At 38.8% G+C, this 14078-nt stretch overlaps 1 protein-coding gene and 1 non-coding gene across 8 annotated transcripts in view; both read left to right on the top strand.

Moving 5' to 3' along the window:
• Positions 1–14078, top strand: part of GLMN (glomulin, FKBP associated protein) — a 72103-nt gene that overhangs the window by 8324 nt on the left and 49701 nt on the right. For 6 of the 7 annotated variants that reach the window (XM_066268659.1, XM_066268658.1, XM_066268655.1 and 3 more), the window contains 5 exons: positions 1201–1309; positions 2828–3068; positions 4363–4465; positions 11306–11493; positions 13524–13577. In XM_066268659.1, the coding sequence (XP_066124756.1) occupies positions 1201–1309; positions 2828–3068; positions 4363–4465; positions 11306–11493; positions 13524–13577 (695 nt within the window). The remainder of the gene's footprint in view (positions 1–1200; positions 1310–2827; positions 3069–4362; positions 4466–11305; positions 11494–13523; positions 13578–14078) is intronic. The other variant, XM_066268661.1, reaches the window with a different exon arrangement.
• On the top strand, positions 1582–1763 carry LOC136332834 (small nucleolar RNA SNORA23). The gene has a single exon (XR_010730966.1). It is a non-coding gene; the product is annotated as a small nucleolar RNA SNORA23 (small nucleolar RNA).

Here is a 14078-nt window from a genome sequence, read left to right as displayed (position 1 = left end):
TGGCTCTGGTCACAACAGAGCGACGCCCCGGATGGGCAGAGCATCGCCCCCTGGTGGGCAGAGCGTCGCCCCTGGTGGGCGTGCCGGGTGGATCCTGGTTGGGCGCATGTGGGAGTCTGTCTGACTGTCTCTCCCCGTTTCTAGCTTCAGAAAAAATACAAAAAAAAGAAGAAAAAAAAAGAAAAGAAAAATCATGGCCTTGACCGGTTGGCTCAGCAGTAGAGCGCTGGCCCAGTGTGTGGAAGTCCCGGGTTCGATTCCCGGCCAGGGCACACAGGAGAAGCGCCCATCTGCTTCTCCACCGTTTCCCCTCTCCTTTCTCTTTGTCTCTTTCTTCCTCTCCTGCAGCCAAGGCCCCACTGGAGCAAAGTTGGCCCAGGCACTGAGGATGGCTCCATGGCCTCTGCCTCAGGCGCTAGAATGGCTTTGCCAAAACGGAGCAATGCCCCACGTGGGCAGAGTATCACCCTTTGGTGGGCATGCCGGGTGGATCGCAGTTGGACACATGCGGGAGTCTGTCTGACTGCCTCCCTGCTTCTAACTTTGGAAAAACATAAAAAAATAAAATTAAAAAATTTTTAAAAAAGAAAGATAAATCCTGAGGAAAATGACATGAAAAGAATCTATTTAGACATCAGTGCAAATAAACACATATACTTGGAAAGAGGGAACTCCATCTATACTTTAGTTATTAGCTATAAAGGCTTTTTTAAAAACAAGGCAATTTCAGGTGATAAGATACAGCCATTCAGAAGATAATTCAAAGTTTTATCTGCTCAGGAAGGGCAAAAGAGACTGCATTCATCTAAAATACCATGATAATCTGAGATAAAAAGATCAATCTGCTTTGAGCTTGGGGAGCCCAAGGCAGCCTTTGGGGAAGACAGCTAAGCCCAAAGGAAACCTCAGATCTGGCGATCAGCCTCTCCCTTCTGGTTTAACTTTTCCTTCAGCCAGAAATTTAAGTCTCTAAAATGAAGTTGTTCATTAGAGATTCTGACTTTTGACTTACTGCTTTTTAGTTTTACAGTGTCTTGACAGTCACAGATTGTGTTTTGCTACCGTAACAAATGTATGAGGTGTTTTGCTGTTAAGCAAAAATAATTCTATTTTTCTCAGTATATGCTTTCTTTTAAAAATAATCATGTGGCTTTAAATACAACTTGTATTAAACAGGTTCAATTGTGAATATTTTTATAGTTATGTAATCCAAAGGAATTATTGTTGGGTTTGCTTGAACTGATTGAAGAACCCTCTGGAAAACAGATATCCCAAATTATTATTCTTTTACTTCAGCCATTACAAACAGGTAATGAGTATTTTGATATCTAAGTGTCTTTTATTTTCTGTGTAAGTGCTTGATATTACTCTAAAGTTTATGACTAAATTAGCCCTGGCCAGATAGCTTGGTTGGCTAGAACATCATCCTGAAGTGCAGAGGTTGCCGGTTCCATTCCCAGTCAGGGCACATACAGGAACAGATTGATGCTCCCCCCTCCCCAGACCAATAAATTCAAAAAGAAAAATTTAAAAATAAAAGCCATATTTCATTTTAGACTTCCGTTTCATATTTAAATGGCTGATGCAATGTGTGCACAGTTTTCATCTGTGTCTAATAGCAGTGTCTGTATGTGTTCTGCATTCAAACTTGCTATCCACACAAACATCATAAGCCAAAGAGTAAGTTGGGATCATAGTACTGGTGTAGTGTTGTCTCATGGACATAATTTCCCACTGGCCAGCCTCCAAATTCCCACACAGAACTCTGGGAATAGCAATACTATATAGCTTGGGGGAATTTCATGTATTATATCTGTAGTAACTCACTGCATTTTTTTGTAAGGAAAGAAAAAGTGTATGACTTATTATTGAGTACTATACTCTGCTTAAACCAGCAATAGAAATGCCAGTTTGAATCCTACTGCTCATAGAAAGATAACAGTACCTGACTCAGAGTGGGTACTCAGTAAATATATTTTGTTGAATATCATGCTGTTTTTCATGTGCTGTGTTGTAACTTAAATATTTATGCCTAACCTTTCTATCTACAACTGAGTCTAGAATTTTCTCTATAAACATATTTAAAAGATTACCTCTGTGGTGTCTGCAGTATCCAGTCTGATAGCATTGTGGTAGTGGTAGTCCTATGTCTTGGTTTAGAGCAACATCGGGCAGGGCATTGCTCACCGCTTTGGGAGGCTGGTGTTGAAAACAGCAAAAGTACTACCAAAGAATGAAACATCAGGTGTGGAAAGAAAAGCCTTCATGGCTGAATGCCTAACAGTATTGGTAAGAAGGGATCTTAGCAACCAAAGCAGACAGTGTTTATCAATGGAAATAGCCTACTTTTTAATTTTATGACCTACGTATAACTTCAGAGTCTGATAGAAGGGCCCAGAATCAGAAATTAGAGTAAATTTGTTTTAAATGTGGATACCCAGTAGCTTTATAGCACTTGAAATATTCAGCCTTTTAGAAATATTGTCTCCCATTTTTACAGTGCCTTGTATTTTACAAGACACTTCCTCTTTATACTTAGAGCAACCAAAATATATGTGAAAAAGTGTTTCTGCTTTAAGTATGTAACCTCTTGTAAACATACAAGATTTCATCCATTTTAAAATGCTATAATTGCAAGATGCTCCGTTACTTTATGCACCACTAAAAGAGGGAAAAAACCCCACTGCCAATTAAGTTATTGTATGTCATCCTGATTCCAGAGTTGTTAAAATATGAAAAAAGAGTTATCTATGTTAACTGCACTGCTTGCTCCATTTTTAGTGTGCTTGATGAAGCTACCTCAAGTAACAACTTGGTTTCTTTTTAGTGATACAGAAACTTCGTAGCAACAAGGCTTATTCAGTTGGATTAGCATTGTCTACCATTTGGGGTCAGCTGTCTCTTCTTCCTGTTCCATACTCAAAAGAACAAATACAAACAGATGACTATGGCCTTTGTCAGTGTTGCAAGGCCTTAACAGAGTTCACTAAGCCTTTTATAGGAGAAGTAGTTAATGACAATGAAAACTCACCAGAAAATGAAAAGTTAAAAGATGAATTACTGAAGTTGTAAGTATATTTTTAAGAACATTTCACAATGGTCTTAAGTAATTGATAGTTCAGTTATTTTATGTTTCTTTGCTATATTTGTTTGCAGTGGGAATATAAATCTAGTTTCAAATTTTAAATTTTCAAAAATAGAGGGTTCAGTTGCTATAGCATAGGCATTTAATGAGGCATTGATATTTTTTAAAATTGAAAAGCAGAATCCATTTGTTTAATGTACTTTATATTCTTTTATGAATTGTCTTTACTCATGATAGTAAATGAATATTAGGAGCTGGGAAAATAGATAGGTGTAGCTCAAAGAATCTGGTCTTGCTGTGGGGAACTTGTGTTTTAACCCTCCCTTTGAAAGCAGAAGCAGCACCAGACAGTTGAACATCTGACTTGATTGCAAAAACACTACTGAAGTACCCAGTACCATTCACTTCAGGTGTATTCTAGACTAATCATGCTCTATTCAATATGGCTTTCAAGCACTTGACATATGACTAGGCCAAATTAAGATGGCTCTGAGTTTAAAATACACTTGGATTTTGAAGACTGTAAAAAAAAAAAATACTAAAATACCTTGATAGTTTTTATACTGGTAACACATTGAAGTGATAATATGTCATATATTGGGTTAATAAGATAAATTATTAATATTAATTCCTCTTGTTTATTATTACTTTTTTAATGTGACTGCCAAAATTTTTTAAATTATATATGGGTCTTGCATTATATTTCTATTGGACAGTGCTGAACTAGATTATTGAATTACATGGACCAATAATTTTATTATTAAAATTTAGAGACTAAAATTACTGTTAGCTTTTTATTCTGTCAGGTTAGGACATAAACACGTATTTTTTACTATTTGTAAAACCCATTATTTTTTGAGAAAAAAAGTATTTTAACTAAAGAAATAGGAAAAGCTTAGTCACAGAATAGTTTGATTTTCTAAATAAAACAAATACAGTTTTATGAAAAAATTGTCTCGATTTTTCCTTGAGCTAACAAAAACTTCATCATGGATGAGCACTGTTCTTCTGAAAACATTCAGTATCCATGGGTATAGTCCAGATGTGGAACTGAATCTTACCACATTGAGACTAGCAAGGTGTTCTCATGCTCTTCCATTGCTAGTAAGAAGGATCTTATATCGCCAGTTTGACACGCCATTAAGTTATTGGTGCTTATGTTATTTTTCATGTAAAATTAACTTTGATTGGTTTATAGAACATATGTTTATATTATTTATAGGTATTTTATACTTAGGAAGTCCTGTATTCATAGTTACCCATTTCTTACATCTTAGTTGTTTCAAAAGCTTGAAATGCCCTTTGCTGACAGCACAATTCCTTGAGCAATCGGAAGACATTGAAAATGATCCTTTAAGGTGTTTTGCATCTGAAATAATAGTAAGTACAGCTAATTTAATCTGTTAAAAAAATCTTCTATAATCTAAAATGTTATCCTGCTGTATTCTCATGTACTGTACCTGAGCATGTAAGAGGATACATTTACTTAATAAAGTGATATGTATTTTTTGTAGAACATAGATAAAAAGAAAATACCACTAATTTTATTACCCAAGTGTAAATAATATTAACACTTTCCAGACTTGACTTTTTTTTTTGGCTTTTATAGTCATTAACAAGTAAACATTTACATAATATATAAAATTTTCAAAAATCCTCTCATATGTGACAGATGAGAGATGATTGGTGACTGATATAAATAGGAATGCACAGTTTAGAGCAGTGGTCGGCAAACCGCGGCTCGCGAGCTGCATGCAGCTCTTTGGCCCCTTGAGTTTAGCTCTTCCACAGAATGCCACATGTGGGTTAATAACAGTGTACCTACCTATATAGTTTAAGTTTAAAAAATTTGGCTCTCAAAAGAAATTTCAATAGTTGTACTATTGATATTTGGCTCTCAAAAGAAATTTCAATTGTAGTACTGTTGATATTTGGCTCTGTTGACTAATGAGTTTGCCAACCACTGGTTTAGAGGGAATGCTGATGGTCAGGATTGTAGTGAGGAGGCTGTGAGTGATGGAGGGGAAGGGGAAGGAGAGGAGGGATTTTCCCAGGAGCACATACTAGTATGGGGCCTCTTCACTGTTGCCTAGTGCTAGAGTACAGTATAATCTCCTGGGTACAGAATAAATACCAACCTATGTATATATGCATCCAATTTTGAGAGATAGTTGTGAAAGTTGGAAACAAAGGATTTTAAGCCAGGGCATGACATAATCAAATTGTGTTTTGAAGTCATTACTTTAATGGAGGATGAATTTAACTGAGATATGATTGAAAATAGGGAAAGCAGTTTGGTGTCTTTTTGGAGTTAAGTAAGAATGGTGAGAGCCTGATTATGAAATGTTGATGGAGACGAAGAGGAGCAGGCAGATTTGAGAACTTCATAGTAGGTAAAAATTAACACTATTTGGCCATTGACTCGATTTAGAAGAATAGTAAAAAGGTCGTGTCATGGATAAGGTTTTTGCTTGGGAAATTGGGCAGATGAAGATGTCAGTAATTGAAATAGAGAAAACAGAGCAAATAGCAGGGGGATTTTGTGCTTTAAAAACTTTTTTAATGAAAATTTTAAAACATCCAGGAAAGTAGAGAGAACAGTATAATGTATCCTCATGTTCCCGTCACTGAGACTTAACAATATTTGACATTTTGCTAATCTTGTTTTATCCCTGCCCTTTTTTTGCTGTAGTATTTTATAGCAAGTCCTAGATATATCATTTTATCCATAAGTCTTTAAGTATGCTTCTCTAGTTGATAAGGAGTTTTTTAAAAACATAACCGTAATGTCATTATGACACCTAGCAAGATTAAAGTAATTTCTTTATATATCTAATACCTAGAGAAAGAAGATCTTTAAGGAGTAAATTTTGATTAATAGTAGATGAGATCACCTAAAGAGGTAGATCAATTTGAGAAAAGGGCTCAGGACTGAACCCTGTATAGTACCAGCACTTAAGATGAGCCCACCAAACAGATCTAGGAAGAAGAGTTAGAGGTGGTAGAAATGTTCCAGAAACCGGGGTAGCAGAATTTAAAGAAGAAAGGATTGACACCATCAAGTGTGGCAGAGAAAGCCTGTGAAGTAAAAGTTGAAAAGCACCCATTGGGTGTAGGAAGTAAGATTGCATTGGTAATCTTAGCGAGAACAGTTTGAGTGGAGTATTAGAAACAAAAATCAGCAGTCGATAAAGGAGTGCATGAAAAGTGAGAAAAAGGAGATGACTATTTATTAAAAGTATAACCTATTCTTTAAAAGAATTTGGAAGAATAAAGATGCAGCAGCTAGAAGACATGGGCTTAGGAAGGTAATGCAGGAGATAGGGAGGATTGAACACGTTTATAGGCTGTGGAGGTGGAAACAATTAGAGGGAAAAAGAGAAGTGTGCTGCTGGGATAATAAATAACATGGCTTGAGAAGCTGACAGCTGGGCACAGGATCAAGGATACCTGGAGAGGGAGGTAAAAATGGCTATGCATGTAGAGAAATTTGTAGCAGGAATGTAACATTAGAATTGAGGGGAACCAGACCCACTGGCTTCAGGTTTCTAGGTAAAGATTTAAGAATGAGGAGGTAGAAATGGGGATTGAATAAGGGGCTTCAGAAAACTGGTAAACGTTTGGATACGGTGGGGAAAGGAGAGAGATGTTGGGAGACCATGAAAGCATTAGTTAGTGGAACTGAGCACTTGACGGTGTTTGTAGACCACAGCTGCAGTAACAAGAATCTGTATTGTTGTGTGACTTTCTACAGTCAGCTGCCTGGGAGTGGAAGTAGAGCAGGTAGAGTACAACTATTTTTCCAAGGCGGGCATTTTATTGGGTAGATGCAGCTAAAGGAAATGCAGGGTGCAGATAGTTCGCAGTCCCAATAGTGCATCAGCTGGATAGGGAAAGAAGGGGAATTAGGAGAGGGCAGACGGGTAGATTATAGTGAAGGGATTACAGGACTGGAGAAGTCAGAGAGGAAAGCAGATTGGTAGGAGAGGGGAATAAGAGGTTGTGGTCAGAAAGTGAAATGCTGGATTTTAGGTATCTAATATGCAATAATAGCTCCAAATGTTGACAGAGATCCAGGGTGGAATGAGTTGCCAAAATGGATTAGAAGTTAAGGTCACTAGAATTTAGAAATCAAGAACCATGAAGCCAGCCTGTTAGAATTGTTTGCATGAACATTTAACTTTCCTAGAATCACAGCAGGAATTAGAGAAGAAGATTGTGAGCAGGTAACCAAGTCTTCAGTGAACACTGAAGCATGACTGGGAGTCAGCATATGACAGAGATAAGGACGATAAAGGGCAGTATGGTATCTGTCTCAAAGGAAGAATGTGCTTTACCTTGAGAGTGCTGGAAAAACCAGAATAGTACTAAGCTTCTACTCATACCACCCTTTCCCACAGCTGCCTTCCTGGCTGTGCAATGTAGGAGGTATGAGAGGACGAGCAGTTCCCACTAGAAGTCAGTCAGGTTTGATTAAGTCAGAGGTAGAGCAAGCATCCTGAGCAGAGGTTGAGGGTGTAAGGGGAGAGTTTCTAAGATCACAGTGGAAGGAAGGAGCATTATGAGTAAAAAGAGCTAGCAGGGATGAGGCACAAAGCAATTAAAAAACAGACATGAGGCCCTGGCCAGGTGGTTCAGTGAATAAAGCATCGTCCTGGTGTGCCAAGGTTGCATGCAGGTTTGATCCAGGATCAGAAGCAACCAGTGAGTACACAGCTACAAGGGAACAACTAAGTGGAATGAGTTGATGCTTCTCTCTTGCCCTTTGCCCCAATTCCATTGCTTTTCTCTCCTCCTCTTTTCATTTCCCCCTTCTCTATCCTCTCTCAAATCAGTGGAAAAATTAAAAAAAATAGAGGTGATATCAGGTTAAGAGATAAAGTGAAATGGTGCCTTCTGTGTTCAGCTAAGTGCATGCTTAAGAGTGCTGGCCCCAGCCATTGCTCTTTTGGCACAAGTTATTTTGATTAGAGAACTGCTTGACTGTCCCAAGGGCTGCAGCATAGGAACATTTCTGAAATGGCAGAGCCTACCATGAAAGATTGTAAAGTGGCTGGTATGTCCTGGGTCTAAGCAAAAGTGCTCAGATAGATAGTGAAGGCCCTAATTTGGACACAGGTGGACCCCAGATCTCCAGAGCAGCACGGTAGACTCTGGTTACATATGATGATTTTTAAACAGGCTAACCTTATTCTGGAAAAAAACAGCATTGGTTGAATGAAGAAATGGAGTTTCATGATTAAGAGGACATTTGGTGACACTAAGTTAATAAGTTCTGATAACCCACTACCATCGGACCAGCCAAGAGGACATTTGGAATCTGAGCCCAGGAAACATACTGTGTTCCAGCTATAACAAGAATGCATGGCTTTGAAGATCAGTGCAGCAGTATATAGATTTTTTTTTTTTTGTATTTTTCCGAAGCTGGAAACGGGGATAGACAGTCAGACAGACTCCCGCATGCGCCTGACCGGGATCCACCCGGCACGCCCACCAGATGCTCTGCCCCCCCGGGGCGTCGCTCTGTCGCGACCAGAGCCACTCTAGCACCTGGGGCAGAGGCCAAGGAGCCATCCCCAGCGCCCGGGCCATCCTTGCTCCAATGGAGCCTCGCTGCGGGAGGGGAAAAGAGAGACAGAGAGGAAGGAGAGGGGGAGGGGTGGAGAAGCAGATGGGCGCTTCTCCTGTGTGCCCTGGCCGGGAATTGAACCCGGGACTTCTGCACACCAGGCTGATGCTCTACCACTGAGCCAACTGGCCAGGGCCAGTATATAGATTTAGCATCTGGTAGCTGAATAGCAGCAGTCTCTTGTGACTGAGGGTGATTTCCATGCTTCCTTTTTGTGTTCCAAAATGACTTACAGAGCAGGACTTTGGGAATTAGAGGATTTTAACTCCCGCAAGGCTGGAAAGTTCTATTGGCTTTATAATTCCCAGCTCTGTCTGGCTCAGAGCCCAATACTCAGACATTTATTGAATAAATAAGTGAATATGTGGAAAATATTCATTCTGATTTAGCTATTTGGTCATTTCCTTTTATTTTTTACTTTTTTATTGAATTTATTGGGGTGACATTAGTTAATAAAATTATATAGGTTTCAGATGCACAATTGTATAATACATCATCTATATATTGTATTGTGTGCTTACTATGTCACCCCCTTTTGACTTGGATGTAGTAGTTGTGACCTTAACTTTCTTGTTTTTTTTTGTTTGTTTGTATTGGGTTTTTTTTTGTGGAGTTTCTTAGTAAGTATTTGACATAGGTATTATGTCATTTTCTAGATAAGGAAACTGAGAGGGGTTAGGTAAGTCACCCAGTGTCTCACAGCTAGTAAGTCATAGAGTCAAAACTCAAATCAGTTCCATTGGATTCTGAAGGTGAGGTGCTTTCTAGTATACCAGAAGTAGAAATCATCTAAGAGATATCGAAATGACCTTATACTTCCTGAGTCTCTTTTTCTTTCTTTCATGCTTAATAAAAAAAAAAGGTAAGACTGTAGTTATCTCCATTCATGTAGGAATGCTTCTCTTTCTTTCTCGTGACACAAGAACCCATAGAACCTGAGGTATGAGCAGTGTTTCGTCAGTTGCTGCTGCTGCTGACCAGTATTCCTTCTGCCTACTCTGTCTGAGCAGGCAGTGGTCAGTGGAGCCATTCCTGGAGTATTCTGCATCTGAGCCATTAACTGTCATTTCATGATGTTTGTATATTTCACATTTTTAGATTGCTCTCAAAAATCTCTGAAGCACTTTTTTAAAAATTGTAATAAAACATATATATATATATATATATATATATATAACATAAAATTAGCTGGTTTAACTATTTTAAAATATATAGTTCAGTGGCATTAAGTACATTCACATTGCTGTGCAACCATCACCACCATCCATCTCCAGAACTTTTTTGCCTTCCCACTCAGGTCCTTCAGGTTGTTGGCAGAATTTCTTTCTTTTTTTTTTTTTTTAAGATGAGAGGAGGGAGATAGACTCCCGCATGCACCCCAACCAGGATCTACCTGGCAACCCTATCTGGGGCAAATGCTTGAGTACCAAGCTATTTTTAGCTCCTGAGGCCAACACTTGGACCAGCCGAGCTATCCTCAACTCCTAAGGCCATGCTTGAACCAGTTGAGCTACTGACTGCAGGAGGGGAAGAAAAAGAGAATGGAGAGTGAGAGGGGGAGAGAAGCAATTGGTCACTTCTCCTGTGTGCCCTGACCTGGAATCGAACCTGGGACATCCATACACTGGGCTACACTCTACCCACTGAGCCACTGACCAGGGCCAAAGTTTGTTTTCTTGAAGCTGTAGGATTGAGGTCCCCATTTTCTTTTTAAAGATTTTTTTATTGATTTTTTTTTCTTTTTCTTTTTCTTTTTTTTTTTAGAGAAAGAAAGGCAGCAGGGAGGAAGCGGGAATTATCAACTCATAGTTATAGTTGCTTCTCGTATATGCCTTGATCAGGCAAGCCCAGGGTTTTGTACCAGCGACCTCAGCATTCTAGGTTGACACTGTTCACTGCACCACCACAGGTCAGGCTGAGGTCCCCATTTTATTGCTAGCTGTTGGCCAGGGACCACTTTTAGCTCCTAGAGGTTCCCTGTAGTTCCTCACCTCACATCTTTCTCCATAGGCCTTCTCATAACATAGCAGCTTAATTCTTTTTTTTTTAAATTTTTTTTATTTATTCATTTTAGAGAGGTGAGAGAGAGAGAGAAGTGGGGGATGAGCAGAAAGCATCAACTCCCATATGTGCCTTGACCAGGCAAGCTCAGGGTTTTGAACCGGAGACCTCAGCATTTCAGGTCGTTGCTTTAGCCACCACAGGTCAGGCGCAGCTTAATTCTTTAAAGCCAGCAGCGGTGGGTTTCTGACTCTCAAGGACTGCCTGGCCCCTCTTTATAAAACATTCCATCTGATTAAGGCAGGCCCACCAAGAATAGTCAGTCTCCTTCTTCAATAACAATCAGCTGACTTGGGATCTTAATTACATCTGCAAAAATGTCTTCACTTCTGTCATATAACATAGTCTAATCATGCAATCATGCAGAGACATCTTGCCTTTTTTTTCTTTCTTTTTTTGTTTTTGGCTAAAAGCAACTCCCATAGGTCCCACCCACACTCAAGGGGAGGGGATTATATAGGATGTGAATATAGGGAGACACACTAGATTCTGTCTGCTATAGCTTCCTTTTTTTTTTATTCATTTCACAGGGTTTTTTAACAGCAATTGGATACCCTTTCCCCAAATTGATGTTTAATCATGGAAGGAAAAAGAGAACTTGGGATTATCTTGAATTTGAGGAAGAAGAAGACAGACAGACAGCAGACTCTATGGCTTCTTTGGCGTACCTAGTATTTGTACAGGGCATCAGCATTGATCAGCTGCCAATGGTCTTAAGGTAGGCGATGGTGTTTGGGTCATTTATGTATTCTATAGGGAAAATCGCCAAACTTGTTTATCTAATGTTTAATATATGTTTATTAGTGTGCTGATACATTTTAAATGAAGTATAAAGAAAAGCTCTCTTTAAGTAATATTGCTTATATTATGTTAAAGCTAGTAGTCAAGTAGTGAAAAGGGGGTGAGGTGATGGTGAAGTAGACATAAGGGAATGATAGGGACAAGAGTAAGAAAGTATTAAATTGGGCTTGGTTTTAAAGCTGTTGGGACCACCCTGGACAATAAGGGAGGTAACTGGCCAATTAGCCTGGGGTAGTCTAAATCATCATGATCTTTTCACTGGACTACTGATGTGATCCTGAGTAGGCATTTATTAGTCCCTTAACGAAAACCCTTCGGTGGCTTCTTACTGCTCTAAGAGTAAAGTCTAAATGCCTTTACATGAGACAAGGTAATGCATGGTCTCCTGCTTGACTGTCCCTATTCACCCCTTACCACCCTTTTTTCTCTTTACTATGCTCCAGGGACAGACTTTCTTTTGGTTTCTTGTTCCCGTGTGCCATGAACCTCCCTGCTCTAGAGTGCCTTTGTATGTGCTTAGAACCATCTCTATCTTAAATGTCACTTTCTGAGAAAAGCCTTCTTTCATCACCCTATTCAGGTTGAATCTTCCTATTATAATTAGCTTGACCATGTCCTTCTTTTCCCATAATTTATCAAAATTATTTCTAAAATAAATACATAATTTGATAATATATCTTTTGGGCATTAAGACCTATAATAAGGATTATTTATATGTCTTGCAGGCCTTGGATATATTTCTTTGTGTACATTTGTATATGTATATATGAATATACCTGGGATATATTGGTATGTAAGTGTTACAATAATGGCTACCATGTATTAAACATTATCCTAACAGCTTTATATGATTACCTAATCCGTAAAATAACCCTATGAAATAGAGCTTTATCTCATTTGATAGATGAAAATAATAGGCTTAAACAAGATAAGATACCACTGAAGACCATACAACTAATTAGTGGGTGTAATGCTGGTGGCCGAGGCCAGGCAGGTTCACACTGGATTCGGGCAGTCAGAGGAACTGTAGAGTTGGAAAGCGTAGGGTCATTGCCATTTATTAGATTCTCGCAAGAGTGGAGAAGAAACAGGCAGGGAAAAACCACTTCTCACGGTGGCAGGTGAGCAGTTCACCAAACAGTCTCTTGGAGTGGTGGGCAGGCAATCCGCCCTGAGGGTAAGTACCCATAGCCTTATGTAAGCTATGGCATGTAACTCTGCCATGTGCTTATACACTAATCATGCAAAGTGCAAGTGAGTAAGCCTAACATAGCTGTTTTTCCTACAGTGGGATAGGTTGAATTCAAACAGTTCTATCTGACCCCAGAGCCTATACTCTTAAACACACTCTACCACCAAAATGACTTAAATATGTGTATTAGTTTGCTAGAGTTAACCATAACAAAGTACCACACACTGGATAACTTAAAATAACAGAAATGTATTGTTTCACAGTTCTGGAGACTAGAAGTTCTAGGTCAAGAACAGGATTGGTTCCTTCTGAAGGCTGTGAGGGAGAATCTGTTCTATGCCTCCTGGCTAGCTTTTGATGGTTGCTGGCAGTCCTTGATGTTCCTTGGCTTGTAGACACATCACTCCCTTCTCTGCCTTCGTGTTCATACAGTACTCCCTCCATATGCATGTCTGTCTACATTTCCCTTTTTATAAGGACAGTCATATTGGATTACGACTCACATTAATGGTCTCACTTTAACTTGATTAATTCCAGTGTGAGAGGTTCCTGCTCTGCTCCTGCCCATTCCTACCCCAATTAAAAAAAAAACCCCAAAACAAGACCTTATCTCTGAATAAGGGCATATACTGAGGTAGAAGCAGTGGAGATTAGGATTCCAACATATCTTTTTGAAGGGAACATAATTCAACCATAACATTATGCATGTAAAATTTCTATAAGTACCTATGTGTGTGTATTTTTTTTTATTTTAGCCCATCATACCTTTTGCAATTTAATATGGGGCATACTGAAGTCTTTTTGCAAAGGTAAGATCATATACATGACATCGCAGAATTAAGTAGTAGTACTAAAATAATCCTTGTCACAATCAGGGTAGACTACCTTCTGTTTGGCAGGCCTTAATTAATTAATTGGTTACTTAGAGTGAAGCAAATATGTATAGCCAGAGACAGAAATGAATCAGAAAGGTTTTACATCAAAATATCTTTTATTTTAAACTCAAGATAGTATAAAAATATTCTCTAGGATTTCCGTCTTCTGCTTCTGAGGTTTCTTTTTTTCAAAAGTTGGTAAATTAAAACAGCTCTATTCCACTATAGCCTCCTCCATCTAAGGAGTGGTGATCAACTAAAGCAATTAATCTATGTACTTGCTTCACGGATTCAATCTGAACGGCATTAAAAGGAATGAGGTGTCTTGAGTCCACCTGTTAAAACATTATTGACAGTGATATCACTCAACAACTTTTTTCATTTGAGACACTAAGAAGCAAGACTTTCTCTTTTAAAAAATTACAAATTAACAGG

The sequence above is a fragment of the Saccopteryx bilineata genome, chromosome 3, assembly GCF_036850765.1.
Source record: "Saccopteryx bilineata isolate mSacBil1 chromosome 3, mSacBil1_pri_phased_curated, whole genome shotgun sequence".
NCBI lineage: Eukaryota > Metazoa > Chordata > Mammalia > Chiroptera > Emballonuridae > Saccopteryx > Saccopteryx bilineata.
This window is presented reverse-complemented; position numbering and strand designations above follow the sequence as displayed.